The 26749-nt window shown below is 41.2% G+C and overlaps 2 protein-coding genes across 2 annotated transcripts in view; one reads left to right on the top strand and one right to left on the bottom strand.

Moving 5' to 3' along the window:
• The window catches only part of MCPH1 (microcephalin 1), a 116465-nt gene that overhangs the window by 22685 nt on the left and 67031 nt on the right, over positions 1–26749 (top strand). Inside the window, exons 10-12 of the mRNA XM_081855935.1 lie at positions 400–437; positions 2245–2407; positions 7503–7580. Of these exons, the coding sequence (XP_081712061.1) occupies positions 400–437; positions 2245–2407; positions 7503–7580 (279 nt within the window). The remainder of the gene's footprint in view (positions 1–399; positions 438–2244; positions 2408–7502; positions 7581–26749) is intronic.
• Positions 7596–26749, bottom strand: part of ANGPT2 (angiopoietin 2) — a 48716-nt gene continuing 29562 nt past the window's right edge. The window contains exons 3-9 of the mRNA XM_081857197.1: positions 26237–26358; positions 22051–22283; positions 20008–20138; positions 15710–15811; positions 14902–15068; positions 11293–11423; positions 7596–8949 (exon numbers count right to left, since the gene is read on the bottom strand). Of these exons, the coding sequence (XP_081713323.1) occupies positions 8789–8949; positions 11293–11423; positions 14902–15068; positions 15710–15811; positions 20008–20138; positions 22051–22283; positions 26237–26358 (1047 nt within the window). The 3' untranslated portion in view covers positions 7596–8788. The remainder of the gene's footprint in view (positions 8950–11292; positions 11424–14901; positions 15069–15709; positions 15812–20007; positions 20139–22050; positions 22284–26236; positions 26359–26749) is intronic.

Below are 26749 nucleotides of genomic sequence, written 5' to 3'. Positions count from 1 at the left end.
TAGCCAGCTTGATCCCACAACCCCGTCCTGTGTCCTTTCAGTGTATAAGAGCAGTGAAGGGGGGGGGGATGAATTCCCTCTACTGTGTGTATGATGCTATGTTGACACCAAATGGCCACATATTTGATTAGAAAAGACTTGCTTGAGCATGGCCCAGCACTCAACCTTTCTTCCCAACAGAGGCTATGTGAACAGAAACAAAATAAAATCTTGCTTTTACTGGATACTTCTGGCATAACCTCCATATATGGTACTATATAACCAGTAAGGGGAAACTTTAATCTTCATATGATTTACATCTTTATGTCTTCAGTGGAAGGTTGATAAATACAACTCTGGGTGGAAATGTCTCATACTTGTTTGACATGCTCTTCCTTCTTTCCTTCCTTAACCCTATAGCCATCAAGAACATTGGTCATGACAAGCATGCCTTCTGAGTAAGTACTAGATATTTTGATGACATTCCTGCCTGCATATATCTTGGTTTGTAGACCCAGGCAGGTATTACAAGCCAGTGAAGTGTAAACATGTGAGGCGGGTCAGTGGAACCCTAGTTCCTCTTACCTTCCATCATTGTCCTGTCACACTCAACTTATGGATGATGATTTTGTGAAGAGGGGAGTTTCTGGTATGTGTGGAAGCTCCACACCTCTTTTGGAACGCTGAAAGAAATGAGGGTTCCCAAATGGGGGGAAGAACGTTTTGAAACCTTTGCAAATACAGGAAGCTCCCCTCTTCACACAGCCATCCTCTATAGGTTGTAGGTGACTGGGACGGTGATGGAAGGGGGCAGAGCTAGTGCACTTGTCCTTGCTGTCCTTCGCATAGTTACTCTTCATCGGATCATAATGGCAGCATTATAGAACTAGTATTACAGAGACATCACCTTGCCAACAAAGGTCCATATAGTTAAAGCCATGGTTTTCCCAGTAGTGATGTATGGAAGTGAGTTCTGGACCATAAAGAAGGCTGATCGCCGAAGAGTTGGTGCTTTTGAATTATGGAGCTGGAGGAGACTGGAGAGTCCCATGGACTGCAAGAAGATCAAACCTATCCATTCTGAAGGAGCCCTGAGTGCTCACTGGAAGGACAGATCCTGAAGCTGAGGCTCCAATACTTTGGCCACCTCATGAGAAGAGAAGACTCCCTGGAAAAGACCCTGATGCTGGGAAAGATGGAGGGCACAAGGAGAAGGGGACGACAGAGGACGAGATGGTTGGACAGTGTTCTTGAAACTACGAACATGAGTTTGACCAAGCTGTGGGAGGCAGTGGAAGACAGGAGTGCCTGGCGTGCTCTGGTCCATGGGGTCACGAAGAGTTGGACACGATTAAACGACTAAACAACAAATTACAGGGCTATGTAACTTAAATGGCAAGGTTTGGTTGACTACGGTAGGAATAACAGGGCAGCATTCAACTAAACAGTTTTGCTAGCAGAAGCACCAGAGAACTACTTCTTCCCTGGATCCTCCGGAACAGATTCACAAGGCGTCTGGGGAAGGGGTGGAGTTGCGTTATGCAACCAGAAATGCTTCTGCTAGTGGAATTGTTTAGCTGGATACCATGTATAGAGTTGAGCACACCAAGCTATAACTAGCAAAGCTACCGCTAGAAAATATAACATGTGATTAGAAAGTTGAAATTTAAGTATACACGGAGTCTAACTTTTGGTCTTTAGGCTCTGAAGTTTGCTGTAGTTTTCTAATTTTTTTAAAAACACACCATAACAAATCTATTTTAGTTACTTTTGTGGAACAGGTACTATAGAACACATGCTATTTTCTAAGGGATGCTACAAATAAGCCAGATGTTGAGGGCAGCTGCCATAATATGCAGATGCGCAGCAAGACTTCTCTACATACTTAGCAAAGAGCATCTGACAAACTTGCACTTTCCATTCTGTCTAGTGGTGGTTTCTGAAATACTTTGCTTCTTAGGGATATATCTGTGAGTTTGTATATGTAAACCCTAAAAATCATTGCCTATATGGAGAAACACATGTCAGTGAAGAAGCATGACTGGCGGTGCAACCTACTGTATGTTTATGCAGCAGCCCCCAAATCTTACTTGTCCTTAAAGTTGCAGCCTAAGTCAAGACCAGCATATTTGTGCTGATGTTTTTTCAGTGTTTATGGATATGGATATCTGCATTTAGCAATTTTTAAAAAATCAACAATTTCAAAAATATTCTATGTAGCCATATTAACTTGTATTATGGACTTCTCTCCATCTCTCTTTGAAGGAAGCAGAATGTGGTTGTTCAGGTGGTAAAGAAGTTGGGAGGCTTTCTGTTTTCAGATGAAGTGCGTGACAATACAAGCCATGTGATTGCAGGGAGCCCCCGTCGTACTTTAAAGATATTGATGGGAATTGCTCGCGGCTGTTGGATTCTATGTTACGAATGGGTAAGTAATATGGCTGACCATCCATTCATTGTTTTTTCTCTTTCCTTAACTATTTGATATTTTAGCTACATCTAAATGAACACATAATCCTTCATTACGTGAAATGTTTCAGGTGTGCTGATGATCAGGATAGCTTCAGGTTTTGCAACAGTCATGCATAAGGCAATCAATACAAACTTCTGAACTTAAGCACTGTTATTTCCACATTTCTTTTGCATTCTGTTAATGTACAATGTTCCCATTGAGAGTTTCATTTCCCCCAAAGCAAACCCAAACTGCAGGCATGGAGTTGGGGGTGGGTGGGTGGGTATTGGGAACACAGCAGAGACTGAAGGATTCAGGCCACTCTGCACCCCAAACCAAAGGGAAATTAATTTTAGGATGGATGTTTGTTTTCTGTTGTTAGTAAGTAATCAGGAAACAGAACTAAAGCAATAACTGATTCCACCCATATGGTGATGGATGACTGTTGCTAGATTATTACATTGGGGAGGAGCCCCTTGTGTGAGTAAAAGGGGCGAGGCCTCTAATCTCCACACACACACACAGCTGCAGCTCTTTGTCGCATATCAATATCATGCATCATATAATACCATTCCTCCAACCCTCAGGACTGACAATTACAAGGGGGAAAGGGAGGTGAGAAAGCTCCATTGTACAAACAGATTTCTGCTTGCCATTTTCTGGATGCTATCCAGTACTACAACTTTTGCTGAACATCTGATGATGGTTTGGTGAACATTGAACTAAACATACATGTTAAACCAGGCTTCCTCATACTCGGCCCTCCAGATGTTTTTTGGCCTACAACTCCCATGATCCCTAGCTAGCAGGACCAGTGGTCAGGGATGGTGGGAATTGTAGTCTCAAAACATCTGGAGGGCCGCGTTTGAGGAAGCCTGTATTAAACCATGAGAATATGCTTAATTCATCTAGATTGGGGTGGGGAACCTCCAAATTTGACCCAGCACATGTGATGTCAGGTGCGGAGCAGGCTGGATCAGCTATGCAGTTAACTTCTCTATGGGGAACTCGACCATGCAGCTGGTCTTTCCAGAAAGCAGGAATGAAGTTGACATTAAAGCCTGAGGAGTCAACTTGCATGACCAAGTTCCCCTTGGGGAACTCGATTGTGCAGCTGATCCCTGCAGAAATCAGCTTTGCTAGCCCTATGCTTGGCACAGATGGATGGGTGTCAATCCTCTGGCATCATAATGGCATGAGGTAATTGACAGGTGGGTCATCCTGCTCACTCATCAAAGTTGGCCCACAAGGTTGGGACAGATAGGGATCTGGCCTGCTAGGCCAAAAGATTCCCCACCTCAATCTAGATTTTCAATTCACTGTATAGGAGTTGCTTTCAGCATTAAATCAGCCTACAAATAAACTCCAGAAATAACAGCGAGGGGTTTACATATATTTTCTACCTTATTTTAAAATCTAATGGGATAAAACACAGACATTCAAAAGTATGGTAAACTAGTATTCAAACTCTACATAGTTATTTTAAGAAAAATAGATTATAAGCAAAAGGCAACTGAAGCCCCACTGTCCCAGGATTGGGAAGGAATCAAACACAGCTGCAGAAACAGGAAGTTATTTAATGCCAGGGGACTTTTGTGCCAGATGGATCATATTTTCTGAAACCATGTTGAAATAAATGATATCTGGCTAGATGTTTCTGAATCATGCCTGTAAATACAACCAATAGGTATGGCCTGCAATTGTACATTAATAAGTACTTTTAAACTAAAACTTTTACACAACTTGTTTTTTGAAGATTTGAACTGCATTGTCTAATGTTTGCTTTCTGATTTCCCCTATTTGGTGTTACGTTAGCCATACCGGAATCTCTTGAAATGTTATATTTCACAAGTATCTTCTTTTCTCAGTGATGGTCTTTCCATTAGCAACATTCAAAGTGACCTGGATAACTTGTGTGTCATGTGTACTGTGCATTGCAAACTTCTCAGATAAAATAATCTGGTATTTGAGTAGGACAAACTGGAAGAGCCCTTGAGGTCCAGGAACAGGGGAAAAAAGAAAAGAATGGGGGGGGGGGTGAGCCTGGGAAAAGCTCCAAGAATTTGGTGATGGAGCCAGTATTTAATTCCACTTTCTCCTTATTTCTGCTTGTTGTGTGTGAACCGGGGATTGTAGTTTATCACAAATGCCACCTTAATTAAACAAGCCTGCTTCATAACCCATGGTTTAAAGTTAGCATATTTTGAAATGGACAAGAGTTTGAGACTAACCCAAGGTCTTTGGTTTATATGCAGAGAAAGTCACTTTGAATGTTAGCAAAGTCACCCTATCCACTCAGGAAAACAAGATAGGTGTGCAGAAAGCAGAAGATTCACTCAGGCATTTTGCCTAGCACTAAAACATGGTTTATTGCTTTGTTTGAAACGGTCCATTATTACTCCAAGAGCTTTCAGAGACAATTGAGAGGCCTTCATTCAACCATTAATGCTTCTGAGCCGCAACCCCTTTGTTGATTTAAGAAGGATTACCATGAGTTGGCAAAGATTTGGCAAGTCACCGGATGCTGTTAGCAATGTTCTTCCCTCACTTACCAGACAATAATTGCATTAAATCTTTTATTGGTGAAAATTTGTGACAGAACACATCCCAGTCTTTTTCTTAAATAGAAGCTAGTGGCGGAAGTGACACACATAACAGAGGATGTCATATTGTTCCTGTGGAAAAAGTCATTGAACCGTTTTCAAGTGCACTTGTTTTGATCTTTTGTTCAGCTCTCTTTGTAATGGCCCTTCCGGGTATGGGCATGTTAAATCATTGTTATGAACACCCCAGCTGCTGACCACTGATCTAACAATGAATGGCTTTGATTTTTGCTGTCTGTTTTATAGTTTCACACATTATCTAATTTTGCATAGCACCGAGAGACAGAAATTGCCAGTGGAGTTAGCTACTGTAATTACAGTCAAGTTACAGTTGAGGAAGGATGACCAGTTGGTGCAAGGAAGCCTAAACTATTTGTTCATATCCTTGCACGTGTGTCCTATGTAGTGTGGGAGCCGAGAATACATATTTTTAAAAAACTTAAGTTTTATTAAATTTTCATAACTTGAGACAGTTTTGAATTGCTGCAGATTGCCGAAATAAATCAACAACTGTGCTTTGCATCCGAAACCTTTTTCTAACCAGATTGCCAAATAAAAGAAGCAATAAACTTGGTAAATATACTTGTATCCAAAGATCACCAGCTACAAGTGGGTGACTTTTTATGGCCAAAAAAGCCATACACAAAGGAGGTTTTCTGACTTCCACCAGGTCTTTTCCACAGTTATAGGCTGCTGAACCACAAACATGCTATCAAGGGGAGCCACTCACGCATCTAAGGAACACATATTTGGTAGATGCTTGGGTCTGTAGCAAGAAAGTAGATTTTTACTCGCAGTTAATGCTGCACAGATAAAAGTCACTGTTCCTCTCTACTTCTCTGTCTCATGGGACTAGTGGCATAGTTGCAATGTATGCCACTAAGTAGTGGCATAGTTGCAAGCCGATATAAGACGTATTTGAATTTTTCATCAGATCTGTTCAAAACAGCCAAGCAAGCTTGGTTTCTATGCTACATTGTTTTCCAGCTCAATCCTACATCAACCATGTTACAGCCCAATCGTAACCATGTCTACTGTGAAGTAAATCCTACTGATTTCAATGGGGCTTGCTCCCAAGTAAGTGGGTATAGCACTGCAGCCTTAGTCAGCAGCAAAAGCAAAAAGGGGTTGTGTGGCACCTTTAGCTTTCATGATCATCCAGTGCCATAATAAGACAGCATCTTATGACTGTAGTGCATGAAAAGCTATGCTGTGCTTCCTTTGTTGCCCTCTAAGTGCCCTCTAAGTGCCACAAGACTCGTTTTTTAACATCAACATTGGTATTCTCTTGCAGAGGTACCTCACTTGCTGAAGTACAATTGGCGCCAATCTTGTTTACCTCAAGCCTTTGCCTTAGTTTGATGGAGTTCAATTCCACAGTTGTAGCTTAGTTTTAAGCAAGTTTGGAGTTGCCTATGACTACGGGTGACGCTGTGGTGTAAATCACAGAGCCTTGGGCTTGCCAATTGGAAGGGCGGTGGTCCAAATCCCCGCGACGGGGTGAGCTCCCGTTGCTCATTCCCTGCTCCTGCCAACCTAGCAGTTTGAAAGCACACCAGCGCAAGTAGATAAGTAGGTACCGCTCTGGCGGGAAGGTAAATGCCATTTCCGTGCACTGCTCTGGTTTCGCCAGAAGCGGCTTAGTCATGCTGGCCACATGACCCGGAAAAACTGTCTGCGGACAAACGTCAGCTCCCTCGGCCAGTAAAGCGAGATGAGCGCTGCAACCCCAGAGTCGTTCGTGACTGGACTTAACTGTCAAGGGTCCTTTACCTTTACCTTTTTATGACTACTTTAAGTGAGGTGTTTTATCTGTTTGATAGTGAAGATGTTGTTTTAACCCCTTATGCTGTAGCCCACCCTGAGATCATGAATGAACAGTGTGCTAGAAAAGAAATAAGTAGAGCTTGGGCTCAATGGCCAGGATCCGAAGACATGGGCAGTTGCTTTCCATTTTCAAAAGAGCATTGTGGTTGTGCTTCTTGAACAGCTGATTGCCTTGTAATGCAGCAAAGTTGCTTCTCAAACTGAGGGCACCTCAAAGGGAGTCTCTGATGCAGCATGGACATCTGTTTAAAGAGGGAGGAAAGAAAAGAAAAAAATGCCCCAAATCCCAAACACCTGAAATAATACTGTGGGTCTGACCCATATCTACAGACTTGGAAACCCTTAACCTTCATTGAGCTTTTCCTTAGTGTTTTTCCTTGACTTTTAAGTTTTCATCTTGTCTTAATGCACAGTAGTATATCACTTCTGAGAAACAGTTTTAGACTAAAATTTATAGCGCCATGTTTTCTTTGCCATGATACGTCTATATGTATAATTCATAGCTTCCCAGAATCTGACATGGGGAGTAGAACCCCAATATAGTGCTGCCTGCTCAACTTCTGATTTATTTTATTTATGTATTCATAGAGACTACTCTCCAGTTTCTGAATACAACTAAATATAGTTTGATCTTTTTGTAGGTGTTGTGGTCTCTTGAATACGGCCACTGGATGTCTGAAGAACCATATGAACTCTCTGTGGATTTCCCTGCAGCCCCAGTAAGTAATACATGATTTACTTTTTAACTTATTCAGAAATAAGTCAATTTTTTATCTTGGAACATGGATCAACAACAGAAGTGTGCTCATAATATATCCAATCAAATGGTGACAAAAAAAATTCTTCCCCTTTACCTTCTCTTGACAAAGGCCTGTTAGTACGGGAATATTCAAACTTTCAAGTCATGTAAAATTTCTAATGAAACCGCCCCATTCACCAGACATGGGGCTGACAACATCCCTTATGGTGCGATTCCTAAGTGGAAATGTTGTGAAAAGGCTTTTGACAGGTGGGTGGGGGCAACCCTCCTGTCAATCATCTGTTATCAGAATGTCAACTTTCACCCGGGAAGCTGGTCCCAATACTCCTGCTCTAATCTGTACTTAATTCTCAGAGAAAGCAGAAACAGTTTGCTGTTGTTTAAATGCATCCAAAATACCGAGAAATGTCCCAACTACTGGGTGTTATTTAAACATAAAGGAACTAGGAAAGAAGAAAAGTGCAATTTTCCTACAAAATATATTTAACCACACAATATGTGTTGCAGGGCTATTCTGACTTAAAATACTGATGGAAATATCTGATATATTAAAAGGGGGAAATAGTTGTCTATTATTATATACTTGGTACTGGATGTAAAGCATAGAAATATTTTTTACAAATCCTTATTAAATATACTAGTATGGGCTACCAAATATCCCCAAATATGTGATTACAAATGGTAGGAATCAGACTACAGGAAGTAATTACAAAACAATGTGCTTATGTACATAATTACAACCATGGCATGAGATAGGAATAGGAATACAATAAAGATGACCAAATAAGTGTCCCTTGTTTTAAGGCAGTCATTAAAGTTCAGTAAAAGGGCATAAAGAATCACTTCAAAAGCTTAAGTAATTTCTGTTTACGATCTAGATGTATTTCACAGTTCCAGTTATGCACAAACACCTTAAGCTGGTTGGGAGTCCTTTTATTGTTCTCTTTTGCCAAATCATTATTGCATCAGATACCTCTTCTTGCTTGACATTTAATTGCGATGAAATTCAGTGGCTGTTGAAAACAAGCTGATTCCCGAAGGATATATGTGCATGTTATCCAGGCGGAAAAAAAACCAGTTAAGCTGCATCTGTGGTCTTAAAATATTTGTCAAATATAGTATTTTGAAGTTATTTCAATAGGCACTTCATACAAAGAGCAAATGTTTTTAGAAATCTGCTGGTCGGATCATCATAGTTGTGGCCTTGAGAGAGTAGCCTGCGCCTTTCCAGTAGTACCATTTAATTCCTTTAAATTTGTTTGTGTTCTGTCGCAATGGATAGTACAGGCCATTCAGATTGGAAGGACCGCATGCATCAAACCACCATCCTGTTTAAAAAAATATAAATGAAAGGGAGTGTGAAAAAATAATAATAGATGCATTGCTTTCAAGTTTTTTATACAGATTCTCAGTTTTTTTTATAAATCTTAAAATAATCACACGTACATAACATACTAGAATATATGTATATGTGTATATGTTATATACACCTGACACCTGCTGTTCTAGCTACTCTCATTCTAAGTAAGCTGAACAGGAACTGCTTTATATCAAAGACATATATCTTAGTGCACAAGTTCAACATGATGTAGCCCTCTTGGCACTCATCCTGAGATCCTTGTGCTGGATCAAGTGCTTCAACACACTGGATCAAATTTGATCGCCCCCCTTTTAATTCTCTGCTCAGTCAACTTTAAAAGACCCACAAACACAAAAATCCCTGGACCTATTAGCAGGTTTCTTCTCTAGGGGCACCTCTCTTATAAACACTGTTGTTATACAAATTGATCCCAAACCATAGGGAATTATTTCAGGCACCCCAGAACCTGAAGCTTTCTTTTGCAAGAAAACCACAGCAGCTATCCTTTTCTTATGTGGAAAGTATTCATCCCTTCAGAGGAGGATGCCGTGCCTGCAAATTTTATCCGCTTCTGGGCAACAGAATCCCCTCTGTTGCCATTCTCTAGGTTTTATAGTTCCTAGATATATCTAAAAATGGTGAGTTTAAAAAATGAGCTGTTCTAGTGGCGCTAGTTACTTTTGCTGGGCCTGCACAGTTATTTCTAATTGTTATTACTATGCGTAATAGCAGTTGCTGCAGTGTTTACAGAGTGAAGTTCCTGTGGTAGGAACATAAGAACAGCTCTGCTGGATCAGACCAAAGGCCTATCCAGCTCAATATCCTGTTTCCCACAGTGGCCAACCACTTGCCTATGGGAATCCCACAAGCAGGATATGAGCTTTCCTACTGTTATGCCCCAGCAAATGGCATTCAGAAGTACCGTATTTTTCGCTCTATAGGACGCACTTTTTCCCCTCCAAAAATGAAGGGGAAATGTGTGTGCGTCCTATGGAGCGAATGCAGGGGGAAGGCAGGCAGGAAAAGCCCCCAAAAGCCGCACACAAGCTCCGTGCAGCTCTTGCGGGCTTTTCCTCAGGAGGGACAAGGGACTGACGCGGCTAGTCAGTCCCTTCTCCCTCTTCGTAGAAAAGCCCACAGGAGCCGCGTGCTCCTTAAAGGGTGTGCGGTTCCTGTGGGCTTTTCCCCTATAAAACAAGGTGTGTCCTTTTGTCCGGTGCGTCCTATAGAGTGAAAAATATGGTATTTGCCTCTGATACTGGAGGTATCAGGAGGAATCCAGGAGTTCAAAAATGCTTAGAGCCCAGTAAGTGCCTGCATAGAGTTAACTGCAGCTGCACCAAGCACGCTGGAACGAAACGCTAAACTATAGTTTAGAGTTAGGAGAACTAGCCTAGCCTCCCCTGAGCTCATGCACTCTGCTCTCTTCCCCGTAGCCACAAGGAAGAGGTTTTTTATTAGTAGTATTAACTGCAGCCGGTCCACATCGGGCAAGACTGCACAAACTTTGGGCAGTAATAACTATAGTTAGTGGAAACAAGCCAAGCCATAGTTTATTAGGCTGTCTGGTTTTTGCTAACTGTAGTTAAGATTAACCACAATTTAGTGTTCAAATGACACCTAAAATGGAAACTGTACCTTTTTTTGAATCTCCTCCTTGCAGAAAGAGAAGATAGGAAGGGGAGCATGTGAGCCCGGTGAGACTAGGTGTAGTCTTGTAATGATAAACCATGGTTGAGCATTTAGTCCAAATGCAGCCATTATCTAATTCTATGTTGCATCCCAAGGTCCGATTTAGCTATAGGTCACAGTACTTTGTATTCAGGTTTCGTCAGTTAACACTGTCATACTATTATTGTGACATTACACCGATTCAAAAGGAAGGAAGAAAGTTGATCATTTGACTGTTCGCCACTCCCATATTTTCTTCACTTCCTCTGTCTGTCTGCATATCTGACTTGGACAAGCTACATTGCAGATTGCACCCTTGCAGTCATAAAGTCCTAGTGGTTGTATCGCAGTGTCCCAGGTTTTTTGCTGCTGCGATGCAAAACCAGAACTTACTGCTGTTCTGTTGAGCACAGCCCTGGCAACTGAATGTGTCCACTTTTTGGTTAATCGGTTATGTGCTATTTATTCAAAAGTGAGCATCAAAATGGAAAAACGTGGAAGCCATCAAATTGCAACATTTCAGACTTTTCATGGTTTTGCCCAGATACCATGGCAAAATCTACTTTTATGGCTTGATTCAGCGCCAGCAGAAATAGGAAGAGTCTGAAAATAGGAAGTGAGCAGAAAATGCTACTCTTACCTCCTGTTAGCATTTGTGAGCATTTGCAGATGCATTTGTCATTGTCTGCATCCTTTGTGCTAAAACCATTTCCTGGTTGGCTTATGCTGCTTATTTTCCCTGCCGTCCCCGTAACTCCTTTAAGGTGGATCCTGTAGAAAAGCAAAATGGGAAACAAACGAATACATGCTGAAGCAATTGTGGTGGTGAAGTCTGTGCTGGAAAGGAAGCGTTTTCCAAGAAGTATCCTGTTCTGTTCTCCAGTTAATGATCTACTATGTGTCTTTTGCACACAGTATGCCAGGAACTTCTTGTCAACAAAATGTGTTGTTCTGGAAGAGAAATAGCCTTGTTTGCTCCTGAACTGTTGTACTAGATTAGCAAAAACAACAAAGAGGTTTGAATAGATATTAACTGTGACTGAAGGGAATTACAGTCCAGAGCCTTCTGGAAGGACCACAGGTTCTCTGCTCCCGATCTAAAGCCAAAGAAAGTGTTTTTTCCTCTTCAAAATATAATTTTTGTATGCAAATTCACATTGATGGAATTGCTAGACCTGGTAAAACTCATACAGTTCTTCAGCTGGGATATAACACTAGTGCTCTGGTGTTTTGGCACAGAAAGTATTCTTCCTTGCAGGTCCAAGTTGGAATTAGAAAGCTTACAATTTATATTCCTGCAAGAAGTGGTCTTATTTTTCAAAAGTTCTCAGCCTCCCACTGCTTCTCTTAAGATTCTGAAAGAAAGAGACTGTTCAAGCCAATTGCTATATAACAGAGTTGAAATATGTCTATTTTTTATGCTAGCATTTATAAACATTTAAGACGTTATTCAGAAAGGAGTCTGATCTGTCTCAGGAGCAGTACAGAGAACCTGGAGGGGATGTATCCAAAGTTTGATAATTCAGTCTCATTGCCCTGATGAAGTGAAGGCCTTTGACATTTTCCTACTTGTCATTTGAAAATGTCTGTGAGTGCAAGCCAGCAAATGGCTACAGATATATAGCGTGGGAACATCGCCTCAGATTCAGCGCTGAGCATTCAGATGACATATATCTGAAGCCATTTTCTGGCAACCATTCCACCTGTGCGTTTGAAAACATTTAATGTCTGACAAAGCCAGATCTACCAAATGCTTCCTGTATCATCATGGCTTATAGGTACAATACACCGAGCTTTAGAATATCTATGCACAACATATAATGACTGATGCTTGAACAACAGCAGTCAGTGAGGTCCGGATCAAGTCTCTCCATCTCCCAGTCGAGATTTACATATTTTCTTTTGGGGAAAGTATGCACAGCTGAAATCACTAGACATGTAACTCTTGGTGGTACATGCAGCCTTTTTCAGGCTATATCTGTGCATGGATCATGTTCAGTGGATGGCTAGGGGAGACTGTCATTGCTAGTTTATGTTGGATTCCCTCAGCAGCTGCCATTTTATTTAATCTATATCAGTGTTTATTTTGGCTTTTTCTCAGCTGCTTTGCATTTCAAAGTTTTCAAAATGATAAGCAGAAACTGCTTTCAAGTAGTGTTGCTATATAGCTTCACCGTCAGGTTGACTATCAAAATAATCTGTGTTTCGTAAGTGAAACATGTTTTCAAACACTACGTTTTGTGGCTCAAAAACTTGGTTGCATTTCAAAAGGACCTATATTTGCAGACAGCTATCTTGTTCTGTAGAAATTGCTTTTTAATAATGTAAATGGACAAGGGCAATGACCCATTTTGCAAAAGTTACCTTTATAAAGATTATATTGCCTTGATTTTTTAAAAAAATCCCTGCTGTAGAGCCTAACTATTTTCAGATGAGGAAATATTTACGTTGGAGTCAGAATGATATTTTGCTTCCTTATGAAGAAGAAACAAAAGCTTTCTTTGGGATATTGCTGTGACCCACAGAATGCTTAAGTGGGCTGTACCTAAGTAAAAACTAATGTCCTTGCTAGTAAATCTTTCTTTGTACTTCATTTTTTAATAGAAGCAGAGCCCTGCAGACTCTAGTCTGTCCAGCCCAGTACCCTGTTCCCAGGGTGCCCAGTCAGATGCCCTTGGGAAGCCTACATGCAAAGACATGAGCACAACGGCACTCCTCACAATTGTGCTGCCCAGCAACTGGCATTCAGAGGACATAGACATCATATCTAGTAGCCACTCATAGTCTTACACCACAAATTTGTTGCTTGAACAGCTCTTGGGTTGGGGCAACTGGATAATATGTTTTAAACAGTTCTAGTTTTCTTCCTCTGTTTTGTTTTTGTTGGGTTGGTGTTGGTTAAATGTTTAGTTGGGGTTGGCAGTGACTTTAATAAACTGTAAACTGTTTATTGTTGTTTTTAGTTTCTTTTAATTTATTGGTTGGTTTGTTGCTCATATAGGATATTTTGTTTTTTCATGTTTTATGTTTTGTTGTGTTTTTATATGTGTTGTAAGCTGCCCAGAGTGGCTGGGGAAACCCAATCACATAGGAGGCATATAAATTAAATTATTATTATTATTCAAAACAAAACAAATTCCTTCCAGTAGCACCTTAAAGACCAACTAAGTCAGTTCTTGGTATGAGCTTTCGTGTGCATGCACACTTCTTCAGATATCTTCAGGTATCTGAAGAAGTGTGCATGCACACGAAAGCTCATACCAAGAACTGACTTAGTTGGTCTTTAAGGTGCTACTGGAAGGAATTTGTTTTGTTTTGACTATGGCAGACCAACACGGCTACCTATCTGTAACTATTATTATTATTATTATTATTATTATTATTATTCATTTTTAAAGCCATCCATGTTGCTGGCCATCACTACATATGATGGATGCAAACTCCATTATTTAACTATACTTTCTTTTGTCTGTTCTTGCTCTTCCACTATTCAGCTCCATTGGATGACCTCAGGTTCTAGTTTCATAAGAGGGAAAACCTCTTGCTATCCAATTTCTCCACACTTCATAATCTATTATGTCCCCTTTTACTCTTCCTTTTTTTCTTAAAACAAAAAGGCCCAAATGTTGTAACCTTTCCTCATAGAGGAGTCTCCCTAGCACCTTGATCATCTTGGTTCCCCTTTCCTGATCCTTTTCCAACTCTAAAACATCCCTTTTGAGGTGCAGCAAATATTATAGAATGGTACGTATGTACAATAAATTACCATGAATTCTTCATTGACTGTCAGAGCTAGTAAGGCAATGGAAAAGATCCTATGGTGATCTGTACTCAGTGACTGATGCCCGAACAAGGTGTATCTTTTTCCCAAACTGGGAAGGCTTTGAGTTTAAGTGGAGGAATTGCTTGACGCTTCCTCTTGCCCGTTTCTCCACTCAAAATGCCCTCTCGGCAGGTGATTTTCCACCCATGGGGAATAGGCATGCTTCTATCTTCAAAACAATAAAAAGGAGCTTAGGGTTGCAATCCTATACATGCATACTGGGGAGTAATTTCTGTTGAACTCAACAGGGCTTCCATCGGAAAGGCCATGTGTATAGGATTCTGCTGCATTTTGCATTTCACCATTTCCCATTATCTTTCAAGTCAATATATTGGTTCCTTGTCAAATGGTTATAACATTAAAAAAAAAAGTAGCAATTAAGTTTATAGACGAGCAATAGTCTAGCTCTTTTCAGCGTTGACTTACCTGTATTTTAGTTCTTCGTTTGCAAGATAGAAATGTTCATATAAGGAATATGCCTCATTTGCTTCCCAGTCCTTCAACTGTATTCTAAGAACATACTGCTTCTGATTGGTTAGTTGGGAAACTAACTCATTGCCCAGCCAGTACTCCCCAGAAGGATTCCCAAATCCCTGTAATCCAAATTGGACATTTTAACTGTATTAGTTTTGTTTGACTCTGAAGTCAGCAGGTCACGCCATCCCAAAAAATAAAATGTTACGGTTGTCAATCTGTCATCACATAAAACACTTCGCAATGCCAAAATTTCTGGGTCTTTCTATTTTTTTGAGAAGTAGATTTCAACAAACGTAAACTTAGGAGTCTGGAAACAAAATGGAACTTTGTTCTTGCTAACTGTGGGGCAAAATGCCAGTGGAAATATCCATTAATATTAAAAAAAAAAACAACACCATAAATTAAACATCACCGTGTTAATAGCCAATGTGTGGGCTAAAAATTCCTTTTTAAAACACAGATGCCTTTCATGCAGTAACATAAGGCAGGTAAGATTGCTCTAGTTTCACCCGAAGAAAACGCCTTATTACATAGATCTAAGTTTTATAATTCATGTTAAACATCTAGAGCTTAGCTACTGGGCCTATGGTTTGCCTGTAGAAGACCCTAGTTTCATCCTCCTGCCTTCTCTGGCTAAAAGGAACTTAGGTCCAGAGCTATGAAAGATCTTATAACCTCCAATTGTGTGGGTGACCTCAGTTATAATCAAAGCTATTCAGAAGTTAAATTGTTCAAGATTATGGCAGTTCTGCCTTACCGCTTTGTACTCCGCCCACGTCCGGTCAAAGTCAACTTTGCCGTCTGAGCGTCGCTGAATAATCGTCCAACCTCCTCCACTGGTCTCCATATCACAGTATGTCTGTCAGTACATACAAACATTGAAATTACTCACATTTCATTTGATTCATTCTATCTGATAGAAATTCTGGCAAAAGAAGCATTACTGTAAATGGGAGGAGGGAATAGGAAGACACTTACTCGCTCATTTCCATAGCATTTTTGTTGTTGTTGTATTAATAGCTTTTACGCCAACTTTTATTCCAAAGAGCTCAAGGTGGCACATACATGGTTCTTCCCCCTCATCCTTTAATCCTCACAACCACCCTGTGAGGTAGGCTAGGCTGAGAGTCCCCGGTGAACTTCTATAACTAAAATGAGCTGCTTGCTATGCAAACGTTGTTACCTTAATCCAGCAAGATAGATAACAAGTATGAACTCAAGGATGCTGTGGAGGGAGAAAAACTGCCCTGAGCATGCAGGGGACAAGTCCAAAGTGCTCCTGCACTAGTTGTACACAAATAAACGGTCCCTGTCATATCAATCGTTCATTTGAAAGTTGAAGGGGAATTGTTGCTTTCTACTTGCCGCCATTACTGACAAGTAGAAAGCAACCAGTAGTGATGTATGGAAGTGAGAGCTGGACCATAAAGAAAGCTGATCGCCGAAGAATTGATGCTTTTGAATTATGGTGCTGGAGGAGACTCTTGAGAGTCCCATGGACTGCAAGAAGATCAAACCTCTCCATTCTGAAGGAAATCAGCCCTGAGTGCTCACTGGAAGGACAGATCCTGAAGCTAAGGCTGCAATACTTTGGCCACCTCATGAGAAGAGACGACTCCCTGGAAAAGACCCTGATGTTGCGAAAGATTGAGGGCACAAGGAGAAGGGGATGACAGAGGACGAGATGGTTGGATAGTGTTCTTGAAGCTACCAGCATGAGTTTGACCAAACTGCGGGAGGCAGTGGAAGACAGGAGTGCCTGGCGTGCTCTGGTCCATGGGTCACAAAGAGTCGGACATGACTAAACGACTAAACAACAACAACAACAACTTGCCGCCATTATTTTCCTTATTGGTCTCCATTATTGCCCTTAAAATTGCCTATGCTAACCATCTAGTCCAGGCATAGGCAAACTTGGCCCTCCAGATGTTTTTGGACTACAATTCCCATCATCCCAGACCGCTGGTCCTGTTAGCTAGGGATGATGGGAGTTGCAGTCCCAAAACATCTGGAGGGCCGAGTTTGCCTATGCCTGATCTAGTCTGATGCGGAGGTTTCATGAAACTTAGAGATTCATGAATTCACAGAGGCCTCTCCAACAGATAGGCAAAGGAAACTTGTTGCTGCACTACAATTCCTATCCTACCTGTCCATTAGCTTTGTTGGCTGAGGCTGATGGGAGTTGGCATCTGTAGGGCTGCAGATTGTGTTGCAATGAAACCATATTCCTGAAATGGTTAAAATGTTAGCTAAAGTCTCCTCCTGTATTTTGCTGCCAATTTTAGTTTCCAAAACACTTCTGTTTTCGTTTTGTTTTTGAAGGCCTTTCTTTGTTGCTCTGGGGGAGACCTACATAATGCTGAAAACTAAGGAGCATTATTAATGGGCAGAAGCCCATATAATTAAGGATTGGATTAGGTAGATCGTGGTAGATGGAATGCATCCCCTTCAAAAAATGCATGACTAATTCTAGTTCAGGAGGTTATTTACTATGGCCCTTCAGTTTCCTCAACAGAATTGGTTTGAACGTTTCGGCTACTAAAAGGTGTAATTTAGTATTTAAAAGGGCAAGGGTTTTCCAAATGGGTGTTGCACTGAAAGAGTAAACAATCATAGGATTCACAAAATCATTGAAGTGCACAAAGAACATTTTGGCAACAGAATGTATAGAATTTCTATGAAACGGGAGGCCAAAGTTAGACTCTAAACAACCACGTGCTCATTGAGATTTTGGCTATGTGCTTTTCAAACAGCAGCCCTCCCTGGCACCGAGCAAAGAGTTTTTGAAACTTCTGCTGTTTGTGGTGTGGCATGATGGTGTGATATTTCTATGGGGTCCCACTAACCTGCCTCAAGCTATTTTTCAGTTGCATGTAGTAAGTAAATATAAAATGGCCCTTAAATGATTATTGTTTCTTAAGATAGGGGAGAAATGAGATCACTTCTAACAACAGTACAGTGGTTTTTTGCCTTGTCAGTTTTTAGCATGTCAGTTTTACACTGTGCTTTCCAATGAAAGCTTGCAGGGGGGAAAACAAGCCCAGTAAAATACATTGTGCAGCAGTGTTTATAAGTCTCTTGAGAATTTAGAGTCAGCATCGAGAGGAAAAAGATCAAAACAGAATAAACGCCGAGAGGAAAAAGATCAAAACACAAACAGCCAGAGTCTAACAAATGAAAGGCAATTCTGTTTCACCGCTCACAAAGTAAGTAAAATAACATCAATAACCCCTGAAATAAATGGCAGTTTGAGATAATAATTTGGACATCTATCCCAGCCTACAAAAATGTCACCCATATTTTCTCTATTGATGTAATGGTAGCAATTCTGCAGCTTCCATATGCAGTGATACCCACCAGGACTGCTTCTGCAAAACTTCAATTTCCAAGGGGTGCTATAGGTGGCTCCATGTAAACTGCACTGAAATGAATGAAGGCAGAGCAATAATAGTGTTTGATGGATTGCACTCCTAAGGCTGTGATAATCCATTAAACTTCTTCTGCAAATAAGAGTCAGTATGATGAAGTCTAAACACTATAATCATTGTATTCTATGTAGCAGGTCTGGGAATAAAAATAGCATCATCAATCATACTGCCTAATTACTGGCCTAACAATGACCCTGATTTTGGGTGGGTGTTTTGTTTTGCTTTTTTAAAAAAGAGCTCTTTACAGAAACATAGTAAAACAGTGGTATGCAGAAACCTGATGATTACTTGAAATATGTAGAGCTGACATGTTCCACCATAAGCCTGTTGACTGACGTGTAAGATACTGAGAAGGCTGTTGAAGTCACTTACAAAACTGAGTAGATATCCAAGTGCAGAATATTGAAACTACAGTGCTAAAAGTGGTTTATGTTTGACACAGTGAGAGCCAATGTGGACCAGATGTTTCTAGTGTACTGTCCACCCAACTGCTCTACAATCTCCCTGACCAAGCTGGCAGAGGTAGGTTCAGCGTTGGGGTTGGAGAACCCTTTCACAGTGTTGTTGAGGGTGGGGGGAGGCATCTATATCCATGTCAAAACTGCTTCAGATAGGTCATATCAGGGCTTCATGGCCTCCACGATAGCTATGCGGCTTTTTCAATACATCAGTGGTGCAATACATGTAACTGGTCATACCTTCAACCTGGTCTTTGCCACAGAGCAGAATGGAAATACTCTGTTGATTGTGTGTGTGTTCACTATGAATCCATTGTCACCATCATCATTTTATTATTTGTACCCTGACCATCTGACTCAGTTGCCCCAGCCACGCTAAGCAGCTTCCAACAGATACATAAAAAAATAAAATAAAACATCAAACGTTATGTTTGATGCCTTTGGATGTCTTCTAAAAGTTGTATCTGATGGGAAGGTGTTCCACAGGGTGGGCACCACTACCGAGAAGGCCCTCTGCCTGGTTCCCTGTGACTTCACTTCTCGCAGTGAGGGTACTGCCAGAAGTCCCTCAGACAGACCACTCTCTGGTGAGGTTTGGGCTAAATCTTCAAGTATGTGGGACCCAGTGAGTTAGTCTGCTTTTGAAGACTGCTGGTATCTGACAGATTCCTGAATGCTCTGGGGGATTCTCCGGCTGACATGTCTGGCACTCCTGTCGAGACTCTTGTGTCACTATGAAATGGTGAGCTGCATAAAGCTATTGAGGGCGTATTTCCCCTTCCCATGTTTTCTTAATTTGTTTGTTCCTCAGCTTCTTGGCCTCCTTCAGTGTATGAATGTGGTTGTGTTGTGAATTTGCAGAAGGGGTGGGGCCATCAATCTAGCTACTGAAGAACAATTAGATGGGGACAACTATACATCATAGTGGTCAACAAAGTTTGCAACTGGACAGTCTCCAGACTGTTGATCTACATAAGGATGGACACGGAAAGCATTCTTAGCACTCTTTCATAAGACTGCACTGCTGTTGTTGCATTTTCCTTTTCTAAATTGGAAAGCAGAGTTTCATGGTGAGTTTAAAAGTACTTAAAACTGACACAATGATATTGGGGGGAAAATATTGAAGGAGGATCTGGTCCTGCCTAAATTTAATCAAGAGAATGTTTTACCTTTTTCGCATCTCCTGTGTTTGGCACTGTTAATGTGTAGACACCACTGGTTGTCAGTCCTGCTTTGAATGCTTCGGCACAGTCCTTGAAACTGATGTGTTCTCCTCCAGTTTCCAGAGCATTATTGGATGCTGAAAAGCAAGTACACATATTAAGCATATAATATAAATGCATTCAAATGGCCATTGTATTTGAAAAACCTCTAAGAAAACTTCTACAGAGCTGACTTTAGCTATGTACTATTCTCTCCTCTGCCTCATTTGTTCGAAGCCTTTCAGATTGTTTACCTTTTAGATCTGCTTCATAAAATTTGGTTTCCTTAAAGTACAAGGTTGCTTCCAGCTTTTTAATTGTTTTTCCACACTCCTCTGATAGTTGACACTTTTAGAAGCGCCCCCCCCCCGACACTGGCAAGTGTTCAGGATTTTATTTTTTTCCCACATTGGTGCTGAGGCTAACACAGCTTGTTTACTTGTTTGTGCACTAACTTAGGAGATAACATCAGCAGAAACACGCAGAGTTTTGGAAATATGCTTAACAGGCTATATTTAGGCCTTTGAGGACTATATTGTCCTGTATAGGGCATGGTGGTTTTGCTTAAAGAAGAAGAAGAAAACATTCTGAATTGGTTCTGTGTTTATTATGTTTGCGTAACTATATGTATAATTACCGTATTTTTCGCTCTATAAGATGCACCAGACCACAAGACGCACCTAGTTTTTGGAGGAGGAAAACAAGAAAAAAAAATATTCTGAATGTCAGAAGCCAGAACAGCAAGAGGGATCGCTGCGCAGTGAAAGCAGCAATCCCTCTTGCTGTTCTGGCTTCTGGTATAGCTGCGCAGCCTGCATTCACTCCATAAGACGCACACACATTTCCCCTTACTTTTTAGGAGGGAAAAAGTGAATCTTATAGAGCAAAAAATACAGTATTTGTAAATAGAAATGGACCTGCAATAAAATATGTGCAGTGAAGAATGCAGCAGTTCAGCTAGCCATGCCTTATTTCAGTCATCGTCCCCCACCCCAGTTTTCTTCCTTCTTCCAACAACCAGTTAGTATGCTCAGTATGCCATTGGGCTGCTGTGATTCCATTTTTCTTCTTCTTTTTTGTGCTTCTGCAAAATATGCAGTTCATCAAGCATGCCAATACTGTCTTCATGTGTGTGGATGGTACTGTTTTGGCTACATTAAATAAACTCCACACTTGGGGAATGAGTTTGCTTGCGGCTTTTTTCAGCTGGAACTCAATTCTGGCACCTCTCAGGTGGGCACCATTGCCATTCTAAGAGAAGAAGAATGAGTTCTGGCACCTCTTTTTCTAGAAAAATAGCACTGAATATATAGAATCATGGTAAATAAATGATGGAGTAAAAGTTTGTTCATATCTTCTCAAGTTCTGAGACCGTTAACAATTAACAGCAAGTAGCATCCCTGTCACATTTTAAACGTGTTACTTTCAATTCTGTGCATACGGCTTGGGAGATTTTGTGTAAAGCGTGGGAGCTAAACCTAATCAACCTCAGAGAAACCCCCTAGAATCACAAAACGGGGACTGTGAAGGGCTTTAGTTGGCGTTAGCTGGGTCCTCCTCATTGCTGGTGTCACACAAGCTGGAAAAGACAGCCTCTGGCGCCTCAAAGGGTTAATTTAATTCAGATACTAGAGAGCAACCAGAATTGTCTTTGGCAGAAGTTAGTCCTCTGTGGTCACACTGTCATGGTGCCAGAGGCTTTGGCCTTGTGGGTGACCCGCAGGCTTGTCATTCTCAGAATTACTATGGTATGAGGTTCGACACACACACAGGGAAGTGGGCTAACCAGATCTCACGCTGGTGCCAGGCTCAGAGTATCTTTGGCCCTCATCATTCCTTTCTTTCTTACCCACATGGATAGGCAACAAACTGGCGTAAGCCTACGCATACCTGTTATAATTATACTTTACACTTGGAAATAATCTGAGGGTCATTGCAGAGGTGGGGGAAGGCTCACCAAAAAGGAAATTGTTTCTCCCTGCAGCAATTAGCGTCTTCTACTCCACTTACGGTTTGGTGTAGAAATCATAGAGAACAGGCTCTGCACAGTCTCCCTCAGATCGTGTTGCTGTTTTTGCAGGAACGAGTTGTTGGCTGTGGCCGTGGCCAGCTGTTTTTCTAGTTCTTCTATTGTGGAGTTCTGTCTGGACACGAGTGACTGGAGCTTATCTTTCTCATCTCTAATCGACTGTAACTGGGACGTATGCTTGTCTTCTATATCAATAACTTTTTTTTCCAGAAAGCTAAAAAAAAAATAAGAGGGAGAAGAAAACACTGTTATTGGTTTAGCACTTTTACGTGGCTAAAGTGGGGGGGGGGGCAAAACTGAGCCAGCTAAGGAACCACAAGTTTCCACTGTAGGTTCTGGTCAGAAGTTACTTGCCATACGAAGTCTGGTGAGACACCCGAGTGCCTCTCCTGTTCCTCAGCTCCTAATGGTGAACAAAAAGTAAAGTCTTTTGCAAGCTTATATCATGGTAATTTGAACGTAGTATCTAATTCCCTAATCTGTTCCTTACAAATAGTACAGTGGTACCTCAGGTTAAGTACTTAATTCATTCCGGAGGTCCCTTCTTAACCTGAAACTGTTCTTAACCTGAAGCACCACTTTAGCTAATGGGGCCTCCTGCTGCCGCCGTGCCACTGGAGCACGATTTCTGTTCTCATCCTGAAGCAAAGTTCTTAACCTGAAGCACTATTTCTGGGTTAGCGGAGTCTGTAACCTGAAGCGTATGTAACCCGAGGTACCACTGTAGTGGGTTTTGCGGTGGGAGGAGACCCACAGTGCCATGTTTCAGAACAGGGTTTCCCAAACTTGGATATCCAGCTGGTTTTGGACTACAACTCCCTTCATCCCTAGCTAGTAGGATCAATGGCTGGGGATGATGGGAATTGTGGTGCACAAACAGCTGGAAACCTAAGTTTGGGCAACCCTGTGTTAGAAGAAACACATATTCCTTTGCTCTGATGATCTAAATTCTACAACATGAATGCATGATGTGAATTCAGTACAATATACACAATAGCCTTTTATTCTGGTCAACTCTGCAGCTTTTAATTTTGCCTAATTCTGCAACTTTCACTCTTTTGCATTATTTACTCCGATTCTGACAGCATACTGTAAAAGAGAATCGGGATCTGTGCAGGCCACTAAAGCCAATGCCTAGCAAATCTGATTCAACTGCCCCTCTGGCAGCTGAGAAAACAGCAGCCGTTCCAAACTTGCTTTCAAATGCATCTTCAGACCGTTGACGCTTCACGGTTTTAGAACTGGGCAGGGGGAATGAAATTTGAGATTCTCACGATGCTGAATTCCGCAATCAATACCATGTTTGGTTTTGCTGTATATGCATAAATCAAGCAGTCCTGCTGTATATGTCCTGCCCTGAAGACATCATATTCAAATACCGTATTTTTTGCTCTATAAGACACACCTTTTCCCTCCAAAAAAGTAAGGGGAAATGTGTGTGCATCTTATGGAGCGAACGCAGGCTGCGCAGCTATCGCAGAAGCCAGAACAGCAAGAGGGACCGCTGCTTTCGCTGCACAGCGATCCCTCTTGCTGTTCTGGCTTCTGAGATTCAGAATATTTCTTTTCTTGTTTTCCTCCTCCAAAAACTAGGTGTGTCTTGTGGTCTGGTGCGTCTTATAGAGCGAAAAATACGGTAACTGCTGTTCAGCATCGATCACGTGCATTAGAAGCTGTGTTGGATCAGCAGACCGGATTTCATTTTACACTTCTCCTATGTATGCTGAGAAAATCTTTCACAACTCAGGTCCCATGGTATACTTGTTCTAGCAATATTTGCTGCTTTTTCTGCATGTAGCGAAGGACAAGTGTGTTCAAGTGCTATCCCTGCACTTGGCGCAATAAATCACATTGTAATAGTGAACCCATATTTTCTTTGCTCCCCTTGAGTAAAGTATCTTGTTTGCATAAAACAAACCTTGCAGGAGCATGCACAAATATAGCAAGGGAGTGAAGACAAATATGAAAACATGCCCTTTCCCTTCAGCACTCATGTTTACCAGAAATGAAAAGTCCTTTCAGCATAGGACTTCAGCTGAATCATACAGCTTGGCTCATTTTACATTCAACCCCACATTGTACTGTTAGAAGCACAGGATGGCAACCCTATGATTCCAAACATAATTCATCTTCATTTCAGAAAACAATTCCCCTTTCTCTGTAATATAGCTGTTGACACATCAGCTTCTCCCTGTGAGGACTGTTAAGCCGAACAGATGGGCTGATTATGCATTTACCATTGAAAAATTGTGTCGGTAGCAGATTACAATCCAGTTTGGAGAACAGAAAGGTTGATTTCTCTTCCATGTGAGACTAGCCAACTGCAGATCACGCATGAGGCTTATGCAGTAAGCAAAGTTCACAGTTCCCCCTCTTTTCTCCAGCTAGCCTAATGTGATCCCAGCTCAGCAAGAAATGTTAACAGTTCTGTTGGCCAGCTGTCATTCAAAATGTTCTGGGTAAACAAAAAGGGCCTCCAAGTCCTTTGATGTTGTACGCTGAGAATGGATGCAAGCAGGGATCATGTCTGGCTCTCAATTAATACAAAAGGAAGCCAAGAGTGGAATCAAACACTTATCTCTTTGGTGGTTTGAAAATCACAGTAACATTTTTGCGGCATCCAGCGCAGCTAGACAGCCAGATTTTGCCTGGCAATCAAATAAGCTTTCTCATTAGGAATGAAGGGTGAGTTTCCCCCCTTTTGGTGGGGGAAATGGTAAATAAAGGATATTTCAAATCCACCACCTTGTCACACCAGGTAGGTTTAGAATATGGCTCTAGCGAAAGACACACAGACAAGAGATGGATTGTTTTGTCATCTGATAGGCAGGAACTCATTCCCATTATATTCCTTAGTATGATCAAGTGGGTGAGACACAACCTGGCACTTTTTGCTAAATAAATAAATAAATAATGCTGCCTTCTGAGTGGGAAATAATAATAATAATAATAATAATAATAATAATAATAAATTTTATTTATACCCCGCCCTCCCCAGCCAAGGCCGGGCTCAGGGCGGCTAACAAGCAATAATAAAAACAAGTTGAATGAATACGACTTAAAAACAAAATTAAAATACAACATTAAAATATTGAAACATTAAAATATTAATATGTAGCCTCATCGCAGGAGGAGAAAGGAAAAGAAAAAAGAAAGAGGGGGAGGGAATCAAATTGGCTCCAAGCCAAGGCCAGGCGGAACAACTCTGTCTTACAGGCCCTGCGGAAAGAAATCAGATCCTGCAGGGCCCTGGTCTCATGAGGCAGAGCGTTCCACCAGGCCGGAGCCAGTGTTGAAAAGGCCCTGGCTCTGATTGAAGCTAATCTAACTTCCTTAGGGCCCAGGACCACTAGGGTGTTGCTATTTATGGACCTTGAGGCTCTCAAGGCAATGGGATGCCTTTAATGAGCTCAAGACCTGATAGTCATTCCTCAAGTTCAAAGGAATTACACATGTAAGCTAAGGGCATCCATTGATTGCTTATTATTCTCTTATAGCTCCCATTACCCACCTAGCCCCCCTGCATTTTTTTTAGACTGCAACTCCCATCACTTCAGCCAGCACAACAGTGGAAAGCTAGGGGTGATGGGGCTTGTGGTCCAAAATATATTGATGGCACAAGATTGATGAAGGCCATCTTTACAGTATTGCTGAAATGACTAATCTGCGGAGCTATTCTCCATTTCCAAATCGCATATCAGTTTTTGTTATTTGTAGTCTCTGCTTATCTGTAGGTAGGAGGAAAAGTGGGGACTTTAGGGTGAAGACTAAAAGCTACAGAGCTTTTGCAAGCAGGAGAGAACTTAGATTTTAAATGATGGTTATTTTGCAAGCAGGAGAGAACTTAGATTTTAAATGATGGTTATTTTCATTTCTTCAACAGGACCTATGTGCATGTCAGTTGAATTCTATATATTGCACACATGGTCTTGGGAATGAAGAATGTGGCCCCATAACTTCTGGCACATTTCAAATTCCATGCATACAAATAATATTTCCTGGTGTTAAAAAAGTCATCTCCATTTCTGTTCATTGTTACAAAAGACTTGATGCTCATTTGAAATATCCTGAGGTCATTTCAATTCATCATCTCATTATAGATTTCCCTGCTGGGAATAAAGCACATTTGAGAACAATAATACTTTACCAGATAGGAAGAGTTATTACCTGTTTTTTTCTTGCAGTTTTCCTATCTCGCTGGTCTGATCTGAAATCTGCCTTTCTAGTTTGATAGTTGAAATTGAATGCGCCTGAAGCTGAAGCTCAAGCCTTGTTGTCTGATTCAGTACCTACATTTTGAGAAATGCAATTTTGGATCATATTTGAGATAATTCAGAATAATTTTCAAATTAATCCCGTCCTAAAATACCTAGACTATCATCACTATTTACCTGAATGAAAGGAAAGCTAAAACCTCTTGAAGGTTTAATAAAATGTAAGTGACATTTACTTATGTCTATGTTTGCAGAAGACAAGTTGCAATATATGTGGGCCGTATCAGTCTTGTGTGTCGTGACCTGAGCTGTTCCCAGTTTTATGAATGACCAAGGGCACCCACAGTTGTAGCCTCCTGGATGTGACAGCCATTTTGTGGATGTGGTGGTGATTTTCTAAGTTGCCACGCTGACTGGAGTCACTTCTAGGTCACTGTGGGTGTACCTGCAGATAGGGTTTGTTTTT

The sequence above is a fragment of the Podarcis erhardii genome, assembly GCF_964252035.2.
Source record: "Podarcis erhardii genome assembly, chromosome: 3".
NCBI lineage: Eukaryota > Metazoa > Chordata > Lepidosauria > Squamata > Lacertidae > Podarcis > Podarcis erhardii.
The sequence above is the reverse complement of the archived record's forward strand: the minus strand, read 5'-3'. Positions and strand labels throughout refer to the sequence as shown.